At 37.3% G+C, this 24139-nt stretch overlaps 1 protein-coding gene across 2 annotated transcripts; it reads right to left on the reverse strand.

The window, feature by feature from the left end:
- Positions 1–11785: 11785 nt before the first annotated feature.
- On the reverse strand, positions 11786–23510 carry LOC134796200 (interaptin-like). 2 transcript variants are annotated; one of them, XM_063768228.1, is made up of 11 exons: positions 23269–23510; positions 23069–23180; positions 22218–22349; positions 20160–20218; positions 19431–19587; positions 18080–18248; positions 17376–17558; positions 15815–15962; positions 13832–14851; positions 12439–12535; positions 11786–12007 (listed from the first exon to the last, which is right to left on the reverse strand). In XM_063768228.1, exons 1-11 carry the CDS (start codon positions 23300–23302, stop codon positions 11821–11823), a joined length of 2298 nt encoding a protein of 765 aa, XP_063624298.1. In that variant the 5' UTR covers positions 23303–23510; the 3' UTR covers positions 11786–11820. The 2 variants fall into 2 exon arrangements, with proteins under 2 accessions (XP_063624298.1, XP_063624297.1); XM_063768227.1 differs by lacking the exons at positions 19431–19587; positions 20160–20218; positions 22218–22349; positions 23069–23180; positions 23269–23510 and adding an exon at positions 18784–19003.
- Between the last annotated feature and the right edge of the window lie 629 nt (positions 23511–24139).

The following is a 24139-nucleotide window of genomic DNA, read 5'->3' on the forward strand; positions in this document are numbered from 1 at the left end:
GTGAGTCAGTTTGGAAATAAGATTTTTAATGATTATGTTAGGATCATCACAAAACAACAGCTCTGCAATATTTTTATATTTAAGACTTTCAAGTGCTTCTTCAAAATTTATAACTGTTTTAGTCTTATTAGGGAGTGAGTTGATTTTTAATTTTGAAATAGATAAAAATGTAGTCAAGTGATCAGTTATGGACGTATTAAGTACGGCTATTGAGGCTGCTAGTTTTCTTTTATTTAAATGTAACATAAAGTGGTCAAGACAATTTTTCTCCCTGGTGGGTATTGTGTGACCTGATAATATGCCATATGATGATAGTGTATTTAGATAGTGGGTTCTATTCTTACGTTCGGTTGAAGGTTCAATGGGCTTTAGCGCAATATTAATGTTAATATCACCTGCAATTATTATACTTTTATTACTAGAATCTATACTACGGAGTGTGTCCAGGTGGGCACCAAGTGAATTTACAAAACTTAAGGCATTTTGATGAGACGGGGATCTATATATGCCTAAAACAATGTTATTTAAGATGTCAAGTTGCAAACATGATGCTTGTGACAGAGTTATTTCCTTGACTTTATGTTTTAGATTATTTTTCACGTATACAACTACCCCGTCATTTTGGTTTAATTGACACTCAGTATGATACGAGTTATAGTTGGGTAGTTGAGGTAAAGGTTTGTTTGCATTAAGTCTGCATTCTGACAGGATTATAACATCAATATCGAAAGAGAAAGTAGATAGTGTGATCATAAAATCGTCATTACTTTTTGACATATCATCGTAAAATCATTACTTTTAATTTTTAAGTGGTGTTTTAGGTCTCCCATATCACATTGTAAAGGGCGCGCTATCTCCAAGTTGTCTATCTCGTTCACAGTTTGAAGTGTGCTATCCATAATGACCTGGACGGTAGCGCATCATAACAATAGAGTGTCGCGTGCTTTTTGAATTGTGCCAATATTGAATCCAGCTACACTGGCGGTTCATTATATGGTGAATAATAACATAAGAATGAGTTTTAAAATATTTGTAATTTGTTTTAGTATTAGGTGTGAGTGTATGTGTGTGTAGTGTGTAAAAAGAAAGTAAGAGTTTGAAATGAGTTAAGTGTGTATTTTTATTTGTGTGAGGGATATTTAGGAAATAATATTTTACAAGTTTGATTCCAAATTGTAGATTGTAAAAGATATTCATAAAATTGACAGATACTAGGTACATAATTATTTTCGAAAGTAATATCATTACGGCAGAGTATATTAAACAAGTATATAGAGTTTTCACATTACTTATCTCTAGTCAGTCTTCCTGTAGGAGATGGTGAATCTGCTCTTCGCTTCTGATCAATATGATTGGAGTTTGTTCGTCTTTCCGCACGTAGACCTTGCCGTAAGAGGTCCAACAGAACTTGTAATGTTTCGATCTAGCCAGGTCCCGAGCCAAGTAGTGTAGGCGCGAAGCTTTAGGCGTCAAGTGTTCAGACAAAAATATGGGAGTTTCTTCTTGTGTTTTGAATCCCAGATGTTTTGCGCATAGTTTTGTTTTATTTTTAATGTTATAAGATTTGGCCATCTTACAAAAGTCAGACTTAATTAACACGGAGTTTGTTTCGATAATAATAGGCGTATTTTTAACTTCCGTCCTTTTTCCGCGCACCCTGTATATATCTTTAATATCTGATTTGCTAATTTTACAGTCGATAGTCTCAGACAGGCAAATTACCATTTCGATTAGGTCTTGTTTTGTTTCATTATCTTTTTTGGGTACATTTTTGATTTCGAAATTTGTTTTTCGGCATCCAGTCTGCATCTCCTCTAATTTGTTCTCTAGAAATAGAATATACTCCCTATCGTCCTTCACGTGGCTTTCTAATCGTGAAATTTGGTTTTTAAATTCCTCGTTCTGTATTTGTAGAGAATTTATTGAACTTTCTATATTTTGACTGGACTGCTGAATCTCGCTTAAAGTCGTTTTAATACTGGCAATTTCTCTTTGTTGACTGACGTTATAGTATGTAATCAGTTTTCTCATTTCCTCCTTAAAATCATTGAATTGGTCATTAGATATTGACACTGGCTGAGTATTTGTTTGCATAGGCTGTCTTAGCAAACGATCTATATTTACATAATCGTAGTTTGGTGGGGTTACATTAGTGAATGCAGTTCCCCCAAGCGTTCTACAAAGTCAACTGTCTTGATAAGCGAAGCCGGCGGGCCGAAGGCCCGACGGCGAAGCGTCGAGGCTCGCGAAGGCCGAAGGCCGAGCTCCGCGTAGGGCCGAAGGCCCGAAGCGTCACACGAGAGGGGGAAGTTGGCCTACGGCCTTCGGCCTTCGGCCCGCCGTTTCGCTTGTCTAGGACACTTTTCCTATTGGGTCGTGTTTAAGCTCCAACTTCCCGCTTAAGCCCCGAAGCAAAACCAACCCTCCCAACTGTTTTAATAAGCGAAGCGGCGGGCCGAAGGCCTGACGCTGAGCTTCGAAACCCAGCGAAGGACGAAGGCCGAGCTCCGCGTAGGGCCGAAGGCCCGGAGCGTCCCTTACGAGTTCCCAAGCACGCGAGGCCAGGCCGAGCTGCGAGAATGTAGTGCTTTCACGCGGATCTTTTCGTCCTAGCAAAAGTTCAATATTTCTTTATAGTGCGACTCCTTAGCTCGATTTAGTATGGAGGTAGAGTCTGGCTAATAAAAGATGAACCTGCAAAAATGCGGTCCTGGTCTGACCCATCCTAAATCCTGTCCCATCCGGCAGAAAGCACGAAACTTGGCATGCAAACTTCAAACTTCAACATTTATTCAGCAAATAGGCCGCAAGGGCACTATTACACGCCGCTAAAGAAATTTTCACTTCAAAAAGTTTTGAGATGTAATGTGAAACCAAGTCGGTTATTTTAATCAGTGCCAGGGGGTGTTAAAACAGTATCAATAAGATATCTTTAATTTGTAATTTTTAGCGAGTTTTAGCGGTGGGCAAAGTAATCCGGTGATTTGGCATCCATACCAACATTGCCCACCACCAAAAACGGATTAGGGTTGTCACTTTCATCTAATTTACCCAAATTCGCATGTAAAATAAGGTTATGTTTGTACACTAAAGTAAGTTTATAAATATATACTGTATTTAATTTGTCTTATTATCCTTTACTTAGATGTTTTATCCCGTTAACTAATGAAAAACACAGCAAAAATCATATTTTTGGCCATTAAACTATTGTAACAGATTTTCTCAAAAGTGACAACCCTAGCCTTTGTAAAATGCTTAGGCGAGCCTTATATGGAAATGAGCAAAAACGGGTAGGCAACATTGCCCAGCAAATTTATTTAAAAGTTTTTACACTTATCGCTAAGTTATTAACAGGGAATGGTAGGATTGCCCAAAACCAGTGATCCTTAGACATCATCATCATACGAGCTGTATTTGAATACCAAATTGACGTGGGCAATGTTGGCGAAAACTCCGGATATCTTTGCCCACCCTCTAAAACGCAAAAAAATGGGTAAAAACACGATTAAAATATTTTTTCTTCAAATAAACTGATGCGTTTGATCACAATGGACGTGCTGAGCAAAAAAAGTAATTACGATTTGTTTTTTTTTTGAGAAATTCGTGTTTTTTTTTAAATGCGGGCAAAGTTGGTGATAATGACCGGTACCTACTCTTCGAAGGCCGCAAAAATATATGACATGCTCTTATGGTTCTACAAATAAGATCGTGTCAGATATTTTTGCGGCCTTCGTTGTGTGTTGTGTAACATAAATTGCAGGTGACTGTATATTAGGAATAATTATTTTATTTAGTTTCAACGAAAGTTTCAAGTTTAGTACGAAAATACTTCAGATATACAATATGCACAAAATGTAGACCTAATCGAAATAAAACATTGCTTTTTATAGTAAATTTTTTTTAAAAACATTCGATACATAGGTATACATAACAATAACCAGGCCACAGCGGTATTGGCCTGTAAGCTTTATCTCGGTCTCCAAAGCCGCAAAAACTCGCTAGTACTTCGTGCTGGTCTAGCCGTTATTTTTTCTTGAAGATTTTCAGAGAACAGTACGTACACGCATTATACATATAGACGGAACGAACGGCATAATCATAATCATTTATTCGTCGCAATCCATGGTATTACAGATCTAGGTACAAGACTTTCAGGTATTACTTATACGAATTACATAACGCTTCCTGTTAATAGGCAATATTTTAAGATAAAAGTTCTATAATATATTACAAGATTACAATTGTCATCAAAATTAATTGACGTACAGAAGTCAAATACGTTTTTAAAATGACGCAAAATGAAAATTAATCCCAATCAGTAAAGGATGAGTCTTTAAACTTTTTTAATTTTAAGCGAGTTTTGATTTGAAGGAACATAATACTTAAATTCGACTGTAATCGTATTGTTTTAAGATAGTTTACTGAGGTTTTCAACCATTATGACCCGTATATAACAGCAAATCAAATTTAAAGGAGACGCGAGCTGATATTTATGTACCCTATTTTTTGAAATACAATTTATCTACTGGTATACTTTCTCGTGTGCGTATATGATTTAATGTCAAATCAAGCTGTCATTTTTATTTGAAGAATTATACGTGTGCTCCGGTGCAGCCCCAGCGGGCATCTGACTTGAAGAAGAATTTTGAGTGATGTCGTCAATGTATGGAAATTGTTCGAAGGTTTACATTTGAGATTGAATTTCTGTGTTGTCTTTGTGAGTAAAAATATAAATCTTGAATTGTCTAGCTTTCAAAATCACACAATAATTCAATTACTGTCAAAGACAAAATTGTTTTGCTTCTTTCTCAAACGGAACTCCATATTTTGATATTTTGATACTTTTAGTGTCGATTTGTAGAGAATAACAGCAAATTAAAAATATAATGGCATTAAGAGTCGGTACACGGTTTCTTCGTGAACAAATTTACGTGTAATAATAATAATTATAATATAATATATATTATAGTGGTTTTCCGGGTCAAGGTCCGGGTCCGAGTCCGGGTCCGAGTCTGAGTCCGAGTCCGGGTCCGAATCCGTGTCCGAGTCCGTGTCCGGGTCCGAGTCCGAGTCCGGTTCCGAGTCCGGTTCCGAGTCCGGGTCCGAGTCCGAGTCCGGGTCCTAGTCCGAGTCCGTGTCCGAGTCCGATTCCGGGTCTGAGTTCGATTCCAAGTCCGGGTCCGAGTCCGGGTCCGAACCGGATCCGGGTATGAGTCCGGTTCTGGGTCCGAGTCCGGGTCGCAGTCCAAGTCAAAATCGAAATTAGAAATCACCAAACGTGTACTATGCGTCGTTGAAGAGTTTTGTTCTGGTCATCATCAGCAGTTCCACTTCATCAAATGCGCCAGTTTTTAATGAAAATCCTTGATTTTCTGATGAAAATACAAAAATGTCTATACGCATGCCTTTAAGATTTGAGGAGTTCCCTCGATTCCTCATGGATCCCATCATCAGAACTCGAGCTTGACAAAAATGTGGCTTAAAAACTTGACTTGCTTAACAAACATAACGAAGACGACAAATCGCCAAACGTGAACTATGCGTCGTTGAAGAATTCCGTTCTGATCATCATCAGCAGTTGCACTTCATCAAATGTCACTTTTTTGAATGTGTATGCTTAATTTGATGATAAAAACCCAAAAATCACTATATGTATGCGTTTAAAATTTGAGGAGTTCCCTCGATTCCTCATGGATCCCATCATCAGAACTGGGTTTTGACAAAAACGGAACCAATCTGTATGCATATACATACAATCAAAAAACTAATTTTCAAAATCGGTCCAGGAATGACGGAGATATAGAGTAACAACAATAAAAAAAATAAAAAATAAAAAAAACATACAACCGAATTGATAACCTCCTTCTTTGAGATTTGGAAGTCGGTTAACAAACTAATATTAGCCCAAAATCTAAAATAAATGAAGTACCGATCACATAAAAAGTAAAAAATTAAATTAAGTAAATAAAAACAGGAAGGTATCATAAAATGTTAATGAAGAGAAATTGTAAGAGATGGTATTATGCCAACCAACAACTGCAAAGTTTTTTAACATCGGTTTGTGGCAAATACTGTTTAGTTTATCTTTATTTTAAAACGAAAAATGTCAACTTGCATGTTTTCTCCACTGTACACAGAATAAGTAATGATGTTACTATATCTCATATGTTCAGAATATTACTTGAATAAACTTATTATCCTATATAAAATGTGTGTTTTTATATTTCTAAACCCAGTTTCTAAGTAGATTGCACATACATTATAGTCACATTAAAATTCCATTTTGCGAAATAAATAATTCAACATTTAACTTTGCAAAAGTAGATAATTGTTATTAGAATTTTTTTTAAAAGCAATAAAAATAGATTAGGTTAGATTCGAGCTACAATGACATTAGGTTGGGTTCAAGGTAAGGTTGCAGGGCCTCAACAAGGGAAAAAAAGGGGGAGGGACTGTTGGCCTGGCTAAGTGAGCCAGAACTCACCCACTACTCCCTACTACTGCCGTAAGCAGGTAATGAATTCCCAATGTATTAGGTATAGGTTTAATAAATTATAAATATATTTCATTAATAACATAATAATATACAAATATGTAAAAGCATAAAGTAATAAATAAGCCTACAGTAATCACGTATACCGGTCCCACGGATGCGGATGTTGCTTACATAATCTCGTCTGTCAAGGAGTTTCGGCAGGAAAGGCCTTGGCAGACTTATATATTCATGAAATGAGGGTTCATACCTACCGACTGGAATTGGTTTCATGGCGGTATCAGATGGGTTAGTGTACGGTAACCGATGGTCATCTTGCTTATAATCTCGTCTGCCAAGGTGTTTCGGCAGGAAAAACCTTGGCAGACTTATATATTCCTAAAATGGGGGTTCATACCTACCGAATGGAATTGGTTTCATGGTGGTATCAGATGGGTTAGTGTAGGGTAACCGATGGCGACCTTGCTTACATAATCTCGTCTGCCATGGTGTTTCGGCAGGAAAAGCCTTGGCAGACTTATATATTCCTGACATGAGAGTTCATACCTACCGACTGGCATTGGTTTCATGGTGGTATCAGATGGGTTAATTTAGGGGTCCCGATGGTCACCTTTGAGAGCGTCTGCCAAGCACTTCCGGCAAAAAAAATAGTGGCAGACTTCGCTTTTCTGTGTCTACATGTAAATTTCTAACTGCTGCCATAACTACTATCTCGGTATCAGATGGGTTAAATCAGCCCCTTTTTTCGCACCGGAAGTGGCCTTCTTTTTCGTACTTTCGGCAAGTTCCGCCGTGGCAGACTATCGAATTCGGACTTAGCATAACTTTTCTGGGAAACCATTGTGCATTTCATCGTGGTATCAAGTCGGTTAAAAATTTTGCGGCCGGCTCTTCTACTATCGGTAGGTCTTATCTCTGGGAAAAGACGCATTTTTGAGTTTTTTTGTTTGTCGAGCAAAGCTCGGTCTCCCAGATATTATTGTATCAATAAGCAAAATTATTGTTACTATTCTAGAGTACCATCTAAGGGTTGATTTACTATCGCCATTTTCATACGCCACCATTTCTGAACAGTTATGACCCCGTTACAACATAAAATATACCTTATTTTATCATATTTTAAAGTCCAAATTAGACTGCGTTATAAAGTTCCTTCCCGGTTTACCTATATCGACTCTTTCCCACGATAAGCGACAGGTGTTGTTTTTGTAGCCCAGACACATTCCAATTTGTAACTTAACAGCAGTAGATAGGGTTTATTTTCGAATGTCAATTTTTACGAGTTGGCCAGTCGGTTTAAACATGAAATGCCGATATACTTGCCCATAATAATAAAAGTCTATTAAAAAGCGCTTTATCTATTTGACAGGGTTTTAACTCAAACATTTGATACGTAACCTTAAGTTACTACTAGGACTCCGTTTACACAATACCTACATGGAAAGAATTAAGAAACCAAAACAAAAGGCGGTCTTGTCGCTAAAACGCAATACCGTCGTCATAGCAACTTTTGAATAGATATGAATTGAGTAGGTAGAGCTATATAAGTACTTACATCTGTGTACCTAAGTATAGTTATTGAATAGGAAATTTACCGAAATTTCTATAAATTAGTACCTAATAAGTGTAGTACCTAATTAATAGTACCTACCTAATACCTACCTATATGTAGGCGATCACTAAACTAGGATAATTAATAAAATAAGAACATATGTACTTAAATATGTAAAAGATAATTTAATTAATATACGAGTATAGCTACGATTAATTACGCATATTTGTGGGATCATAATAATATGACTCATGATTTTAAAGCCTGGCCCAGGAGACGTACATCTACAAGTAAATATTGCACAAGAATAACTTGCAAGATTTTACTAAACCAAATAAGTAACTAAAAGAAAAGTACAATTAAAAACCAAATAAACCTAATTCCTTTCGCAAACCTCGGACTCCATAATCTCATTATACCTTGCAACCAAAATGACCACTACTCTGTGGGAAAGATCCGCGAAGGCCCTTCTCAGTTGCCCCTTTTATTAAAGCACCTTGAGCCTCTTTGTGTAACACAATGCGGCAAGGGATACGGGATTAATAAGTTTTTGCATTATTGATTTTTGGTTCTTTTGTGCGATTTTTGGTTGTGTGAAATAAGTTCGCGCGAGGATGTTTTGATGAGGTAAGTCGGGAAATATATCTTGTGCTAAAAAATATATTATGCGTCTCACTGGGTTATTTAGATCATACAAGAGTTCCGATTATGTCAAGTTTTTTATCTATTCTAAAAGGAGATTCTCAATTGTTTTTTTTTATTTTTTTATGTTTGTTACCTTACTTCATCAATTCTGGACAAATAATGAACATTATTTTTCTGCTTAAAAGTATAAGTACCTATCTTATACTTTCAATAAATTGGTCCCATTTAGGGCCGTAGCCAGAGTTGAATTTAAGATAGAGCATACCAATACATATATTAGATATACAATACCTATATTATCAAAGTTAATGGTATTTCTTAAGGTGGGGCAATCGGATTTTAAGGTAGGGCATTGACCCATAATGGTTTTGGCGTCCATTAATTACGCGAGGGTTTTTTGAAGATTTTTCACAAAACAGCATCATCTAGATATTCTAGATTCTAAGTAATCAAACATAACACACAGTATCATTCGTAAGTTAAACAAATATTATTTGAGTGAGGGATCATTATCCCAAAATAATATTAATAGCGCGATCAAGATTTTGATTCCAGCTCCATAATATGCTAAGTAAAATTGTAACATTTACTCGTGTAGATAATTAAGATAAATTTATTAATACAAAGAATATACAAATGTTAACGAATAAATAAGTTCTTAACTATTTAGAAAATAAAACAAAATATGTGTTATTTATAAAATCGTTTATTAAAATGACTAATGATAATGTTACATACATACTTCGTAGTATACATTATAACTTTAAAATCGAACATACTTTAAAGTTACAATGTATGAACGCATAAAATTGGATATACAATTGCACAACTCTGGTTACATTGTCTTAAAATTTAAAACCTAGTCTATTAAAAATAAATGCAATTATAAATGCCCTTATACTTATAATTTCAGATTTATTACGGAACAATGCATTTCCAATGTTTGCAAGAAATTTATGGATGTTTCTAAGACTGACAAAAATATTTTAGTAATCGATTCATGCAAAAAAATGTATCTAACAAAATATTATGTAATGTAATTTAAATACTACAGGTAAAATAGGTAATTGTTGAAATAGTTTCAGTCGAGTTACGTAACTGCGTTGAAAATGTATGTACTGTAATACGGACGATACACGTGCGAATAGGTAATTCGCAACTCGTGTCGATTTAAAACGCCCCCTTCGCACTTGTATCGTAAATAACTATTAGGAGATCGGATAATTTAAAAGGTTTCATATTGTTCCATGCATTATATGCTAATTCTTAAGGTTAAACTAAAGTTATAATTTCAATATTAAGCTTAAATTCTTCATTCACATTGTTACATATTTGGCAATTTTTCCTAAACTAAGATTTATGCTAAATAAAAATTATTTATTTCACCAATCTCAGACCATAATGTAGATATCGCATACATGTTTTTTTTTTAATCTATTTCTTAAAAAATATGGTAATTTTAGTTGGATGATATATTTACTGGCACTGAATTATCACAGCTATATATTTATCTAAGTCAATTACAGGATTTGAGATATATTTTTTGAGATTTTGAATAATTTGAGAATAAAAAAGTTAAAATAAAGATAAAAGTTAAGTGAGGATAAAGTTAGTAATTATAAAGTAACATAAAAATAATATAAGAAAATATTAGCAGATTATTATTTCTCCATAAATAATCTATTCTTCTACAGCAAGTGGCATTCAAAATAATAATAAAACAAATAAATTAAGTATAGATACTTCACAAACATAAATATCAACTAAATAAGATGCATTGAAAATATAATAACAGTCAAATTTTAAAATAATCAAATTAGTTAAAATAAGATATTACTTTAAGTGTTATATTTTTTAAATATCACGGATTTCGAGTCATAATCAGAATGTATATCTTAATATTCGTAATGCTTAAATGATATATCTATATTTAGTTTTTTTAGCATTAGAAAGAAGGTAAGCGATCTTGATACGTCTTTTAATAGAAAAACGCTTTTGAAAAATCAGTAACTATTACTTATGACAGCAGAAGAATATTAATGATCGTATTAGATTCATAATGCCGTGTTACATATTTGCCGTGACTTATTTTTAAAAAGTGCTTTTCAATTAAAATACACATCAAGATTGTTTACCTTTTTTCTAATGCTAAAAAAACGAACTATAGTTATTTAACACCGGTATTAGCCCTCCTGGGGTATAATGTTTACTTTGAATAAAATCCTATTAGGAACAGTAGTATTGCATTTCATGTTTCAATATTTTAATTACTACTAAATCTACGACTACTTTATCAATCTTATAATATTCAGATGTTTCGCGAATACTTTAAGCTATTTCGATATGTCATTGTTTTGAGCCGTTACCAATTCAGTAAATTCGTCCCTCTATTCTTAGATCAAGCATACCACAAAACTATAAAAAATATAGTTGCGTTTAACACTCACTGCACGTGAACCAATTAATAAAGAGAAAGGACGCTGCCCGCCGCAGGTAAGTGTGACAGAGAGCAAATACCAATTCGTGTGCAACGAGTGTTTGACACGACTATAGCTCCGTAATTATTATCAAGAACATGATAAAAATAACATCAGAACTACCGCAATACTAAGTTTTATTGATAAATGCGTATGACTTACAAATTGTCAGATTCAGAAACGATCCGCGGTCACCACACATAGGCGCTATTTACTTGTAATATACTACGCCGGGAGCTATTAGATACACAGATAGTAAACGTGAACTCAAGTGATATTGCAACCAAATTACTAATTAGCATGGAACGCAAATGTATGATGGCCGCGAGTGCTCTTAAACTTTTCTTACACGCGGCAACTCAAAAAATAACCGCGCAATCGTCGCGTCACAGATCACAACTAGTCATTTCTGGGTCGTCCCGTGTGAAAGGCCTTACAAGTTCCTTAGTAGGTGTTATTTGTATAATATAAACGCTCGCTTTCATTGCCAATCTACTTCCCACCTTATACCTGTGTATTAGAGAGACCCCACACAGCGTCAGCGCTATGGAAAATGGCGTCGCTGCGCAGTTACGCCAACGTTGCGTCGAGCAGCAGCCATAGAGTTGGCTAGACACGACGCTCCGGAGACGCTAGTGTGGGCTCTTTACGGCTCACATTGGCACATCAGCGACGTACTCTATCCTCAACAGCAGATCCATGAACTCCTGCGCATCCAGCCACCGCCACGGCAGCTCGCGCTCGCCGCAGCCGCGCCGGCGCGTCACGCCGTAGAGGGAAGAGAGGGCGAAGATGAAGCAGAGCACGGCGAAGGCTTGGAACAGGCATTTGAGAGACTCCCTGCAATTAGAGTACTGTGGAGTAGAGAAGGGCTTTGCTTTGGAGTTGCGTTTAATATAGTATAAAAGTTATATAATTCACTTTTAGGGTTCCGTACCCAACGGGTAAAAACTGGACCCTATTGCTAAGAGTCCGCTGTCCGTTAGTCCGTCCGTCTGTCTGTCACCAGGCTGTAACTCAAGAAGCGTGATAGCTAGGCAGTTGAAATTTTCACAGATGATGTATTTCTGTTGCCGCTATAACAACAAATACTAAAAACAGAATAAAATAAATATTTAAGTGGGGCTCCCATACAACAAACGTGTTTTTTTTGTTTTTTTTTTGCGTAATGGTACGGAAGCCTTCGTGCGCGAGTCCGACTGGCACTTGGCGGGTTTTATTAACCCTCATAAGACAATATGTATTGTATAGAATTACATAAACTAACATACCACAGGAGTCTCCGTATACTGCGTTGCGGCGCGACCGCGGTGCGCGACTCGCACTGGAGGCACGGCACCGACGCTTGCGTGCCCACGGACGCCACGTCTGAAAATATACTCATGGTTAAAAGGGTACCACACGGTTAACTGTTCTTCGGTAAACCTTATTACAAAATGCATAAGGTCCAGTTAAGAATTTATGTGATCTAAATATAATGGTAAACATTTTTACCGACACTATATAGGTACTATATCTATAAACTACTATTTATAAGTCTATTCGTACATAAACTAAATATAAAGCTAACCAAAGACTGATTGCAACAGAAAAGTAGACTCCGAAAATAACGTGCCTCTAGATTAATTCGACGGCCGACCTGGATGGCACTGACGCTTATAGTAACAGATATAGTACATAATTATTAATTATTTTCCGTCGCATTTTCACGGAAACGTACGAACGTGTCTTGCTATTTCAGTCAGTCCCGGTACAAAAAGTACTCGTTGACTGAAGTAGCATGACAAATACGAACTTTTCCGAGAAAATACGATGGAAAACAATTGAAGGGATGTTTACAAAAACAACATAACTGCTTAGAGCGGTTGACACTTTTTTAAGAACATTGTTAATCGTTTCAGGTGTCAACCAGTGTAGTCAGTTATGTTGTTTTTGTAAACATCCCTTCAATTATGCACTACCTCTGTATATGTTTTGTGGTTACTGCAACTGTCGAACATCAACTATAGACGGCCTGAATACCGCATAATGTACAGCGCCATCTACATCGCTTGTCCGATTCTAGGCACGAATTTATCTTAGACTTTAAACATAATACACAATTAATTTATCTAAATTAGCAGTGACCCAGAGGACTAGTTTGTTTAGTTTAGACTTGCTGTTTATTAAAGATGCAATATATAAAACATAAGTCATTAAGCGAGCCTTCAAAATCAGATTTTTATACCAATTCGTGAAAATATTGAAGTTAACATACTTACAGAATAGACAGTACATTCATCTAAAACTAAACTATAAGTTACTAACAATGAATACTAGGTAATACTACATATAACTAGGTGATACGATTAAATAACTATTACTAATAATAAATAACAATATACATTATTAATAACTACTAATTGATGACTATCTAATTTCAGTCAACGGCAGAAATAACTGACAAATTGCTCAAAAGCACTACTTTACTTTGTTATCTGTTACGTGCAGATCTTTATGAGCGCATCCTCTGCGTAGTTATTTCTGCTGCCAACTGTTCAGAGTAAACCACAACCAACATAAATGACGTCACAGTACTACTAAATGAATTATACATGAAAAGGACAACACATTACCTACGACATAAAATACACCTAAACTACTTAAAGATAAGACTGAAATTACCATAATCAGTTTGGCTTTCTATACAAGACATCTCAAACGTCATACTCTCAATTTTCTCCTTCTGAGCCATACATGCAGATTCTAATATATCAAGCTTAGTTTGTAAATTCTGTGACATTGCATCTAAAAAGTCATTCCTGTTCGCGCCTTCGTCTAAATATTTTTGTAAGTCATTCAATGTGTTCTCATATTTGTCCAAATCTAGTTGCATATCAGCTAAATTGTTATTTGCTTGAGCTATGTCGCTTTCTAATTTAGCTGTGTAATCCTGTAATTTGTCACAGTTTAAGCATTGCTTTGTGCAATCATTGCAAATTTCAACGTTATTGTTATCGACAGAAGGTGCAATTTGCATTGGATCATCTATCTGCGTCCCAGTTTCACAACGTTGCACTTTTAAACCGTCTATATAATCTTGTAAAGTCTTCAAGCTTAACTGAGACTTAATCAACTCTTTTTCAGCATTTGAAACCTTATTTTGAGTCTTCTTAAGGTCTATTCTTAACTTGGCACGTGTGTCCTTTAATTTATTACATTCTACAGTTTTCTCCTTACAATTACTACATATCGGGTCATCTGTTTGTGTCTCAGAGGTTATTTTATCGATTTTAACATCAAGACGCTTTTGTAACTCTTTGAAATCCTTCTCACACTCGATGAGTTCCGTTTGCATGAGAGAAACATTGTTATTGGCAGTTTTCAGGTCGTTTTGGACATTTACTAAATCATTTTGTAACTTTTCACATTCGAGGCATGTTTTAGTGCAGTCACATTCGTTGTTATTTGTTACTTCCTTAAATTCGTCAGTCTGAGTGTCCGTATTTGACGTATCCAAGTTATCACGATCATTGTATTCAAATAGTTGTGATTTGGACATGTTGCCAGAGGCGTCAGGTGTATGTCGAGTCATATTGCAAAAGCTGAGTCGAATCTCGTCGAAGAGCGATAAGTTGGAGGCGCGTCCAAGCTCCTGATCTTTAAGAGCTTTAATGAAAGCATCTTCTTCTAACACATGATTATCTATGGTAAACAGAATGAATAAGCAAGCGTGGTTAAAATTAGCATGAACAGACAAGTGTGGACGTGAAAAGTCAAAGAATTCAGTTTAAATAGTTCCAGTCTATTTCGTAGTTGCTTTTTTGAGTGTATCCTTCTTTGACTTTAAACATCTAATATTACATGAAAAAAATAAGACTGATGGTAGCGGGAGTGTATGGTTGCGGATGCGGAAACAGTGGCGGATTTGTCCTAAGGCCCAATAGGCCCGGGCCTACGGCGGCAAGATATTAGGGGCGGCAAATTGTGACAAAAACTTCGCTGATGATAACAAGAAATAACTCAAAATGTAGTCAATATGCTGCTGTGATATGGTGCTGAGAAAGGGGCGGGTACAGGGCCTGGGACAAAGACTGCAAATCCGCCACTATGGGGAAACGGATCACAATATCATCCTTAGCAGATTCCTGATAGGCACACACATTTGATTTTAAAACTCTCAATGCCATTGGCAGTCCATACATAGGGCCATAAAGTTATTACACTATTAGATACAACATTTTAATACCGTTCTGCACTTAAGTTTCTATGTGCAGCTGGGCAACCTATGTGTATTTGTACTTAAATTTTGTTCCAGCCATTTGTTCGATGGCGTAGGGAGTGTTAAAATTCTACTTTAGATCAATATTTTGCTCATAACTCCAGTAATTTTATGATGTATGAACTCAATGTAATAATAACCTTTACCTTGTCAATGCCTCCCGGAGCCTTAAGCTCCAGAGGTATAAGCTCCGAATAATCAAAGTACGTACCTAATTGTAATAAGTGGTGAACGGTGTTGGTCACACATACTGTATATAGTGTTAAAATACTTTATAATATAAAGTAATATTATTTAAGCCTTTCTTGTAGTGACTGTTTGTTTACCTAAATAAATTAAAAAAAAAACTCTCATAAGGAACCTTGCAACCTTGCAATAGTCAGTACCTGAAGAGAACCGGCTGTCCGCATTGAGGGTGTCCAGAGCCGTCAGCATCTGGTCCTCAGTGTAGCTGACGTCTATCGAGCGGTCGAGTCGCAGCTGTGTTTGGTTGGAGCGGTTCAGGACGTCCTTTAGCTCCATTTCTAGGATCACCTGAAAATTTACATTTGTTAAAGTAACAAAAACATTCTGCTTTGACATATTTAATTACACAAACGGGTCTACCGCGATATAATTTCATTGTTTTTACCTTTAATTCCGACGTTTCAGCTGAGTTGCACCAGCTGTGGTCAGCTGTATACCCGTTTGTGTAATTAAATATGTGTACAAAACGCGAGAGTTTAAAGTGTTATATTCTGCTTTGAGTTAATACGGATCATGCCTTTTTCTTAGACGTAATACTGCACAATCAAATGAATCATGGAGGAGTAAGTTTGGTGAATAGAAAGCAATCTGAGAAAGAAAGGATTCATTGACTTAAGTCATCCTGTCAGTGTAATTGGGCTACTATGAAGAGTATGAAGACATTGACAGCACAAGAGGCAATGAATCAGGGCACATGATACGAAACTACAATTTATTTAAGACCATAGTAGAAGGACAAATTAAAAGCCCATCAACGTGCACACTAGCGCCATTGCGTCCAAAAAGTTAAAACGGCCGTTGTTGTTTTGAGTTCATAGATCGACGAATCCATAAACTTAAAAACTAGTCTGTTGTATTCAAAAGGTACTTAAATATAAAATACAGTACGTAGCGGCTCCCTTTTTTAAATATCTTTCGTTAAATTTAAATAATCACGATTATTTAGTAGTGGCGTTGGTGTGCACGTTGATGGGCTCTTAAAGGATCAAGTCGTGGAAGGCCAAGAAATGCGAAGGTTAATATAGTATCAGAAGCTCAAAACAGCAAAGAAGCATGATGAATGGCAGTTACTCCACAGCAGTCTATGGCTTTTTTTTATTATATAGGAGGCAAACGAGCAGACGGATCACCTGATGGTAAGCGATTACCGCCGCCCATGGACACCCGCAACACCAGAAGGATTTTAGATGGGAGTACGCTCTTTTCTTGAAGGTTTGTAGGTCGTATCGGTCCGGAAATACCGCAGGCGACAGTTCATTAACGTGACATTCCTTCTCCTTTAGCATCTGCTGCACCAGATCCTCCTGGTCCTGCAGGCGCGCCGCCAGCTCGGCTCTCTCCCGCTTCAGCAGCTCGTTCTGTTCTAGAAGGGAAGCTTGTCGTGACGCGTACATCTCGTTGATGCGGTGACATTCTTCTTTGGACTTGCTTAAAGAAGCACGATGAATGGCAGTTACTCCACAGCGGTCTGTATGACGAGACATACCTTCTCTTTAAGCATCTGCTGCACCAGATCCTCCTGGTCCTGCAGCCGCGACGCCAGCTCGGCTCTCTCCCGCTTCATCAGTTCGTTCTGTTCTAGAAGGGAAGATTGTCGTGACGCGTACATCTCGTTGATGCGGTGACATTCTTCTTTGGACTTGCTTAAAGAAGCATGATGAATGGCAGTTACTCCACAGCGGTCTGTATGACGAGACATACCTTCTCTTTAAGCATCTGCTGCACCAGATCCTCCTGGTCCTGCAGCCGCGCCGCCAGCTCGGCTCTCTCCCGCTTCAGCAGCTCGTTCTGTTCTAGAAGGGAAGCTTGTCGTGACGCGTACATCTCGTTGATGCGGTGGCATTCTTCTTTGGACTTGCTTAGGAGCTCTTGTAGGGTTAGTTTCTGGAATAAAATAGAAAGCATTAATGAAGAAACCGGACAAGTGCGAGTCGGTTCCGTACTTATTAGTATTTGTTGTAATAGCGGCAACAGAAATACATCATCTATGAATATTTCAACTGTCTAGCTATCACAGTTCACGAGATACAGCCTGGTGACAAACAGACAGATGGATAGTGGAGTCTTAGTAATAGGGTCCCGTTTTTACCCTTTGGGTGCGGATCCCTAAAAAAGTGACTCTTCTTCATAGTCTAACTAACGCGTAGTTTTATCAAACTCGTTCATGGCCTAACTTCCGACCTGATGTCTGTATCATATGTGTGTCCCAGGGTCTTCGAACAAGTAAAACTGCATCTACGAAAAGTTTTGTCAGTAGAAAAAAAGAGAAATTTGAAAAACGTAGGCGCGAAAGTTCTATCTTCCTTACTGCTTTTTCATTTTCTACTGACAAAATTGTCTGACTATATGTATGTGTATTGATTTTCGTAAGTCTAGTCAGCAGGGTCCAGGATCCAGGGCCTTACATCGGCCTCTAAAGTGGCCGCCTGCTCCAAGGCCGCGGTGGCGCGCCGCTGTGCCGTGTCGCGCTCACGCTTGGCCACGCCCAGCGCCTGCTCGCTACTGCATAGTCGCTCGCACGCTTCCTCGTAATCGCGGCGCTCGTGGGTCAATGTCATGTTTTCTTCACGGAGCCTACAGAAAAAAAAGAAAAAAGAACTAAAGTCCTTGTAGATGTTGTAGTCTGTGGTATTCTCTCTTCACATTGGTGATTGTAATTTTAGCATTCTCTCGACAATGCATCATCACACTTTGTCTGTAGTTTCACTCCCCAATAGAGATGATGACACATGTTGAATTTTACAACAAAATCTAGTAAAATAGATAGCAAATGAGCAATTTATCACAATATTGTGGATATTAAATAAATATATGGAAATCCATATCCAGTCCATACAAAAGTTTTCACAATTGTGCAAGGTTTTCGGCAGAAGGGTAAGCTCTTAAAGGCGACTCCGGTTATTAAATGCTCTAAGCAAGTTACGTATCATTTGACCAGTAATGAGAAGGATAAAAGCTTTCAATTTGTTAAATAATATTAATAAAATGAAGATACCTATTGAATTACGCTTCGCGTATCATCGATCTTGCGGTCGGCGAAGGCCAGTTGTTTATAGAGTGTGGTCATTAATCATTATAATATACTTATATATTATATACATATAATTACATGTTGAGGTGTGAGCGCAGCGAGTCCCGCTCGGCGCTGAGCGCGGCCAGCGCCTCTTCGTGCTGTCGGTCGGTGAAGACCAGTTGTCTATAGAGTGTGGTCATTATATATAATTACATGTTGAGGTGTGAGCGCAGCGAGTCCCGCTCGGCGCTGAGCGCGGCCAGCGCCTCTTCGTGCTGTCGGTCGGTGAAGACCAGTTGTCTATAGAGTGTGGTCATTATATATAATTACATGTTGAGGTGTGAGCGCAGCGAGTCCCGCTCGGCGCTGAGCGCGGCCAGCGCTTCTTTGTGCTGTCGGTCGGTGAAATCCAGTTGTCTATAGAGTGTGGTCATTATATATAATTACATGTTGAGGTGTGAGCGCAGCGAGTCCCGCTCGGCACTGAGCGCGGTCAGCGCTTCTTCGTGCTGTTGGTCGGTGAAGTCTAGTTGTCTATAGAGTGTGGTCATTATATATAATTACATAAAAGAAATTTGTCAAAACGCAACCTCTATTAATGAAAACCTCTATAATTGACACAACGATTTTTTGAACCTCGTTAATTGACACAACCTGCTTAATTGAAAAACCTGGTTAAATGACAAAAAATGGCCGGTCCCTTGAGATTGCAATTATCCAGGTTCCACTGTATATATAATTACATGTTGAGGTGTGAGCGCAGCGAGTCCCGCTCGGCGCTGAGCGCGGCCAGTGCCTCTTCGTGCTGTCGGTCGGTGAAGTCCAGTTGGCTGCGGAGTTTGGCAGCCAAGTGGGATTTCTCGCGCAGCTCGGCTTGCAGCTCTTCCAGGATTACGTAGCCTGTGAATTAGAGATCAGGTGTGGTAAAAAAAAAATACTAAATTCAAACCATTCATTTAAAATGATATATTCTTTAGTATTTGGTTCTGAATCAGATTATAATTTTTTGATAAGTGTCATGCAAATTTGGGTAGTAAAAAGGATTAGTTTAGTTAAGTGATTGGTTTAGGCTGTTTTAATTTAACCACTCTTTACTACATGATGTTGCCTACGTTAGTAATAAGCTTTCCCTCATTACAGGAATTGTTTCTAATGACTAATTAATTAGATATAGCTGGTCAAGCAAATCTTGTCAGTAAAAAAAGGCGCGAAATTCAAATTTTCTATGGGACGATATCCCTTCGCGCCTACATTTTTCAAATTTGCCGTCTTTTTCTACTGACAAGATCTGCTTGACCAAGTATACTTTTTACTTTGAAATGTTGATCATTTTATTTTATTTTTATTTAATTACAATTAAACATGTGATGACCCCGATACCTCAAAGGACTCTTAATCAATGACTAAAAAAAATGTATTAAAAGTAAAAAATAGTACAATTTACACAAAAATATTTAAAAAAAAGTAATTACCATCATTAGAAATACCAGAATCAGAGTCCTGAGGCCCCATGCCGCTCTTCAAGTTGAAACTGAAATAATGTGGCAGTTTATGACAACAAGCAATGGGTTAACTAGAGACAATGACCGGGGTCAGTGAGGTCATTGCTTGATGAGTACAACACAAATTGATGATAACATGGAAGTCGTAAATGAAAGACAGGCAAGCAATTTAGATACAAATGTAGTGCATAATTGTTTTCCATCGTATTTTCTCGGAAACGTTCGTATTTGTCATGCTACTTCAGTCAACCTCAGTACTTTTTGTAGCGAGACTGACTGATATAGCAAGACACTTTCGTACGTGTCCGTGAAAATACGATGGAAAAAAATCATGCACCACATCTGGACACATATTAGTAAGAGTAAACTGACAGTTGTGCACGTGTATTTCATGAGACTACCGCGATATCATTATATATCTCATTTTATGACTTATTTGGTAGTGTTATTTACGTGTCTATAAACATCAATCATATTTTTACATACATATACCTGAATCAATAAATATTATTTCAAAGTGCTGTCAATTTACAGTTCTTTCCTAATTCTAAATACGAGTATGTACACGTAAATTAATTAATTCCGTAATGTCTGAATTGAAAAAATTCAGAAAAAACTGCTTTAAGTAAAGTAATGAAGAATTCTAGGGTTGTGAATAACTAAAATAAAAATAATGTGTTCAATTATTTTCTTAAATGTACAGATCGTCAAATTCAGAAAAAGCTGAAAACTGAATTTATCAGCTACTTTGAAAAAAACTCGTATCTTATATTGTCCATCAAAAGAAAAATGCGGTATCTTTCTATGGGATGCATACCGAGTTACTGCCTTTCAACTGTGAGTAGCAGTGTGAGATACGAGATTTTTTCAAAGTAGTGCCGATATGTTATGTTATGTAGGTATGTTTAAAATTTACATGTTGTAATATTTACTGCTTTTGTTTACGATATTTTTAAGCATTGTACATTTATTAGTCTATCTGGCCCAGGAAAGCGAGAGACCGCGGTACCTGGAAGGACTTGGAAGGGGCCTATGTCAGAGGACAAGCTGAAGTTGTCAATGGAAACTAGAAAATAGTAAATAGTAATATATAATTGTATAGTGATAAGATATATTTTTTAAGTAGATAGAGTATTAATGTTACAAAACTTCAGTATTAAAGGCTATTTTTATTTTAATTTATTACAATCAAGTGAGAAATCCATAGTTATGAGAAATGATAAAGTTTATAAATACAAATTGTATTTTATTTGTAGCTTTAATAATAAGTAAAGTGTCTTTGTAACATGTGAAACAGGAAAAAGAGGAATCCTATTTCATAACAAGTATGTTTGAGGACAAAGTGACAGTAAAACCACTATGTTTACTAATAAATGTATGCTGGCATGTGATGACTTATACATACACATTAGTAATCTCATATGGTGGCAGTGAATTTATTTTTGAAAAGATTTAACCTACAGACAGATAGCTATGAATTGGGTTATGATAAAGAAAAACATATTTAAAGCTGGCCATACACACTAGGGTATGCCTGCGCGGTTTTGCCAACTGCACAGGTAAAACATAGCGTATGTAGCTTTCGCCTGTGCAGATTTCTAACCAGCTACGACTGTGCAGTTGAACTGGAAGTTGAACTTTAACAGGAACAATATAAAAACCTGTAGTAGTGTAGCTGTGCTTGCAGCTTCCCTGGGTATTGGCATGTGTTATTTCTTATTCTCTCCCACAAAGGTATGATTTTACAAAACTAGCCTATACCATTCCAGGGCTAAACTTTCTACAGGCTATATTTAATCAGAATTTTCACATTCCTCCAAACTAAGCAATGCTTTTACCCATAGTACAAGCATTGCTTAGTTAGAGGCTAGGTCAATCTGTGTAAGATTGTCCCCAAAATATTTCTATTTATTCAATTCATATGGACACAGAGTAATAATAGTACTTTATACAGATTTGTGATCGCATTGAAGTCACAAACAAATTGAGTGCCATACAGCTGGTATCGATTTTAAATATAACATATACCTTTCATCGAGATCTAGCTTGGTCTTCTGACTGTCAGTGAAGGCATTCAGTGCGCTGGCCAGTTGAGGCACATTTATCTCTGGATTGCTTTGGTTAGGGTCTAGTAGGGTTTTCAGGTAGCTAAATTCAACACTGTCAAAAATAAAGCCATAATTTACAGACGGGTCAATGCACAAGAGTAACGCGAGTCACAATTTTCTTACGTGTTAATTTAACCTAAGACGACTATTAATTTTTGTCCCTAAATATAGACAGTCTGGACACTAAATTTAGCATCAAATAAAAAATCACGCAATGAATTCGTGATTCGCGTTACTTTATCGTGGAATGCCCCATTAATTAAACAATGCAGCGTGTAACTAGAAACAACGTGCAGAAATATTAAATTTAGACAAAATTAATAACAAGAGTTCATTTTTCTGTATGAGTATTTACAATATAGGTATAACAAATCATCCGAAATGAACTAAGAATTAAATAATAATTAACATTAACCCCTGGAACGCCGAACCGACAAACGTACTTGTAACCGTCAGATGCCTAGTGCCGGATCCGTCCCATCCCCCTCAAATGCCGGATAGGCTCGCGTACGTGCACCCGTCAACTGCCGCGATAAAAAAAAAGTGCTATTGTGCAAATGATATAAAACTCTATTTGTAAGTGTTTAGATCTCAAAATTGTAAAAATATAATACAATAAATTTGGTGACTGATAAGGCACAAGGCAGTTGAGACACTTTGTACAGATCTGGGACTAGGCAGTTGACGGGTACAAAAATTGAAGACCCTCCGGCAGTTGACAGGACTGGTACGGATATGGCATTAGGCGTCCCAAGGGTTAATCTAACTCACTTGTTAGTCTTCACGGAAGGAGCGAATTTATCCATGAGTGCACCCACATGTAAAGTACCGGTACTCTTAGCACCGCAATAGTCAAATATTTGCAGTGCAGTCTCGAGACACTCTGTAACACGGAATTAAGCTAAGCACATGCAAAATAAACACGATACCAACGCGGTGCCGTAATAATAACAAACAGAAAACGAACTTACCGTCGGTGTTAGATGTGTCTCGATCTAAATCCATTTTCTTCGAGCAATCACAGTGTAACTGCACGGAAACTCGTTAAAGTTATTTCAGATCCAGTCTAAATCATGTGCGATATATGTACGTTAACGGCTGTAGTTGTTTGTTATTCGTTACGGAGTCAGTACGCTTAAATAAATTCGTTACGCTGGGCCGGAGTACAAAAATAGCAATGCAAAAATAGTTTAAAGGCAGTTTAATCAAACAAACGTCAATCAAAGCTCGATTTTGCTATTGTCTATGAGTGGTCTATGGTCTACCTACGCTAGTCAGATAAGGCTCCTGCTACACAGCTGGCCAATCTTCCGACCGCCGTAAAACCAAAACTTGGAATTATGGAAGCCTCCGTGAAGCGTTTTATTCATAATATTTTTAATTTGAGTGATTTCGCATTTGCATCTCTTTCTCCCAAATTATTTGTTAAGCGCCTAATACATGGTAAGAAACGAAGATTTCGCCCAAAATGACTTTGCTAGTTTCCGACCATGTGGTAGGTGGTTCATGGGTTCATGGTTTGTGGTTTGCATACTACATGGTTTAAAAATATAGCTTTTGATATAGCTGGTCAAGCTAATCTTGTCAGTAAAAAAAGGCGCGAAATTCAAATTTCTATGGGACGATATCCCTTCGCGCCTACATTTTTCAAATTTGCCGTCTTTTTCTACTGACAAGATCTGCGGGCTCAGCACGGTTCCATTTTTATCGACTATCACTATGCGCGTCCCTTTCGCACTTACATACTTGTTAGAACGTGACAGGCATGGTGACAAGGGACAAAAACGCGACCGTGCTAAGCCACCTGCTTGACCAGCATTATCAAGGTCGCAGTGGTTGACC

The sequence above is a fragment of the Cydia splendana genome, chromosome 13 (genome assembly GCF_910591565.1).
Source record: "Cydia splendana chromosome 13, ilCydSple1.2, whole genome shotgun sequence".
Lineage (NCBI taxonomy): Eukaryota > Metazoa > Arthropoda > Insecta > Lepidoptera > Tortricidae > Cydia > Cydia splendana.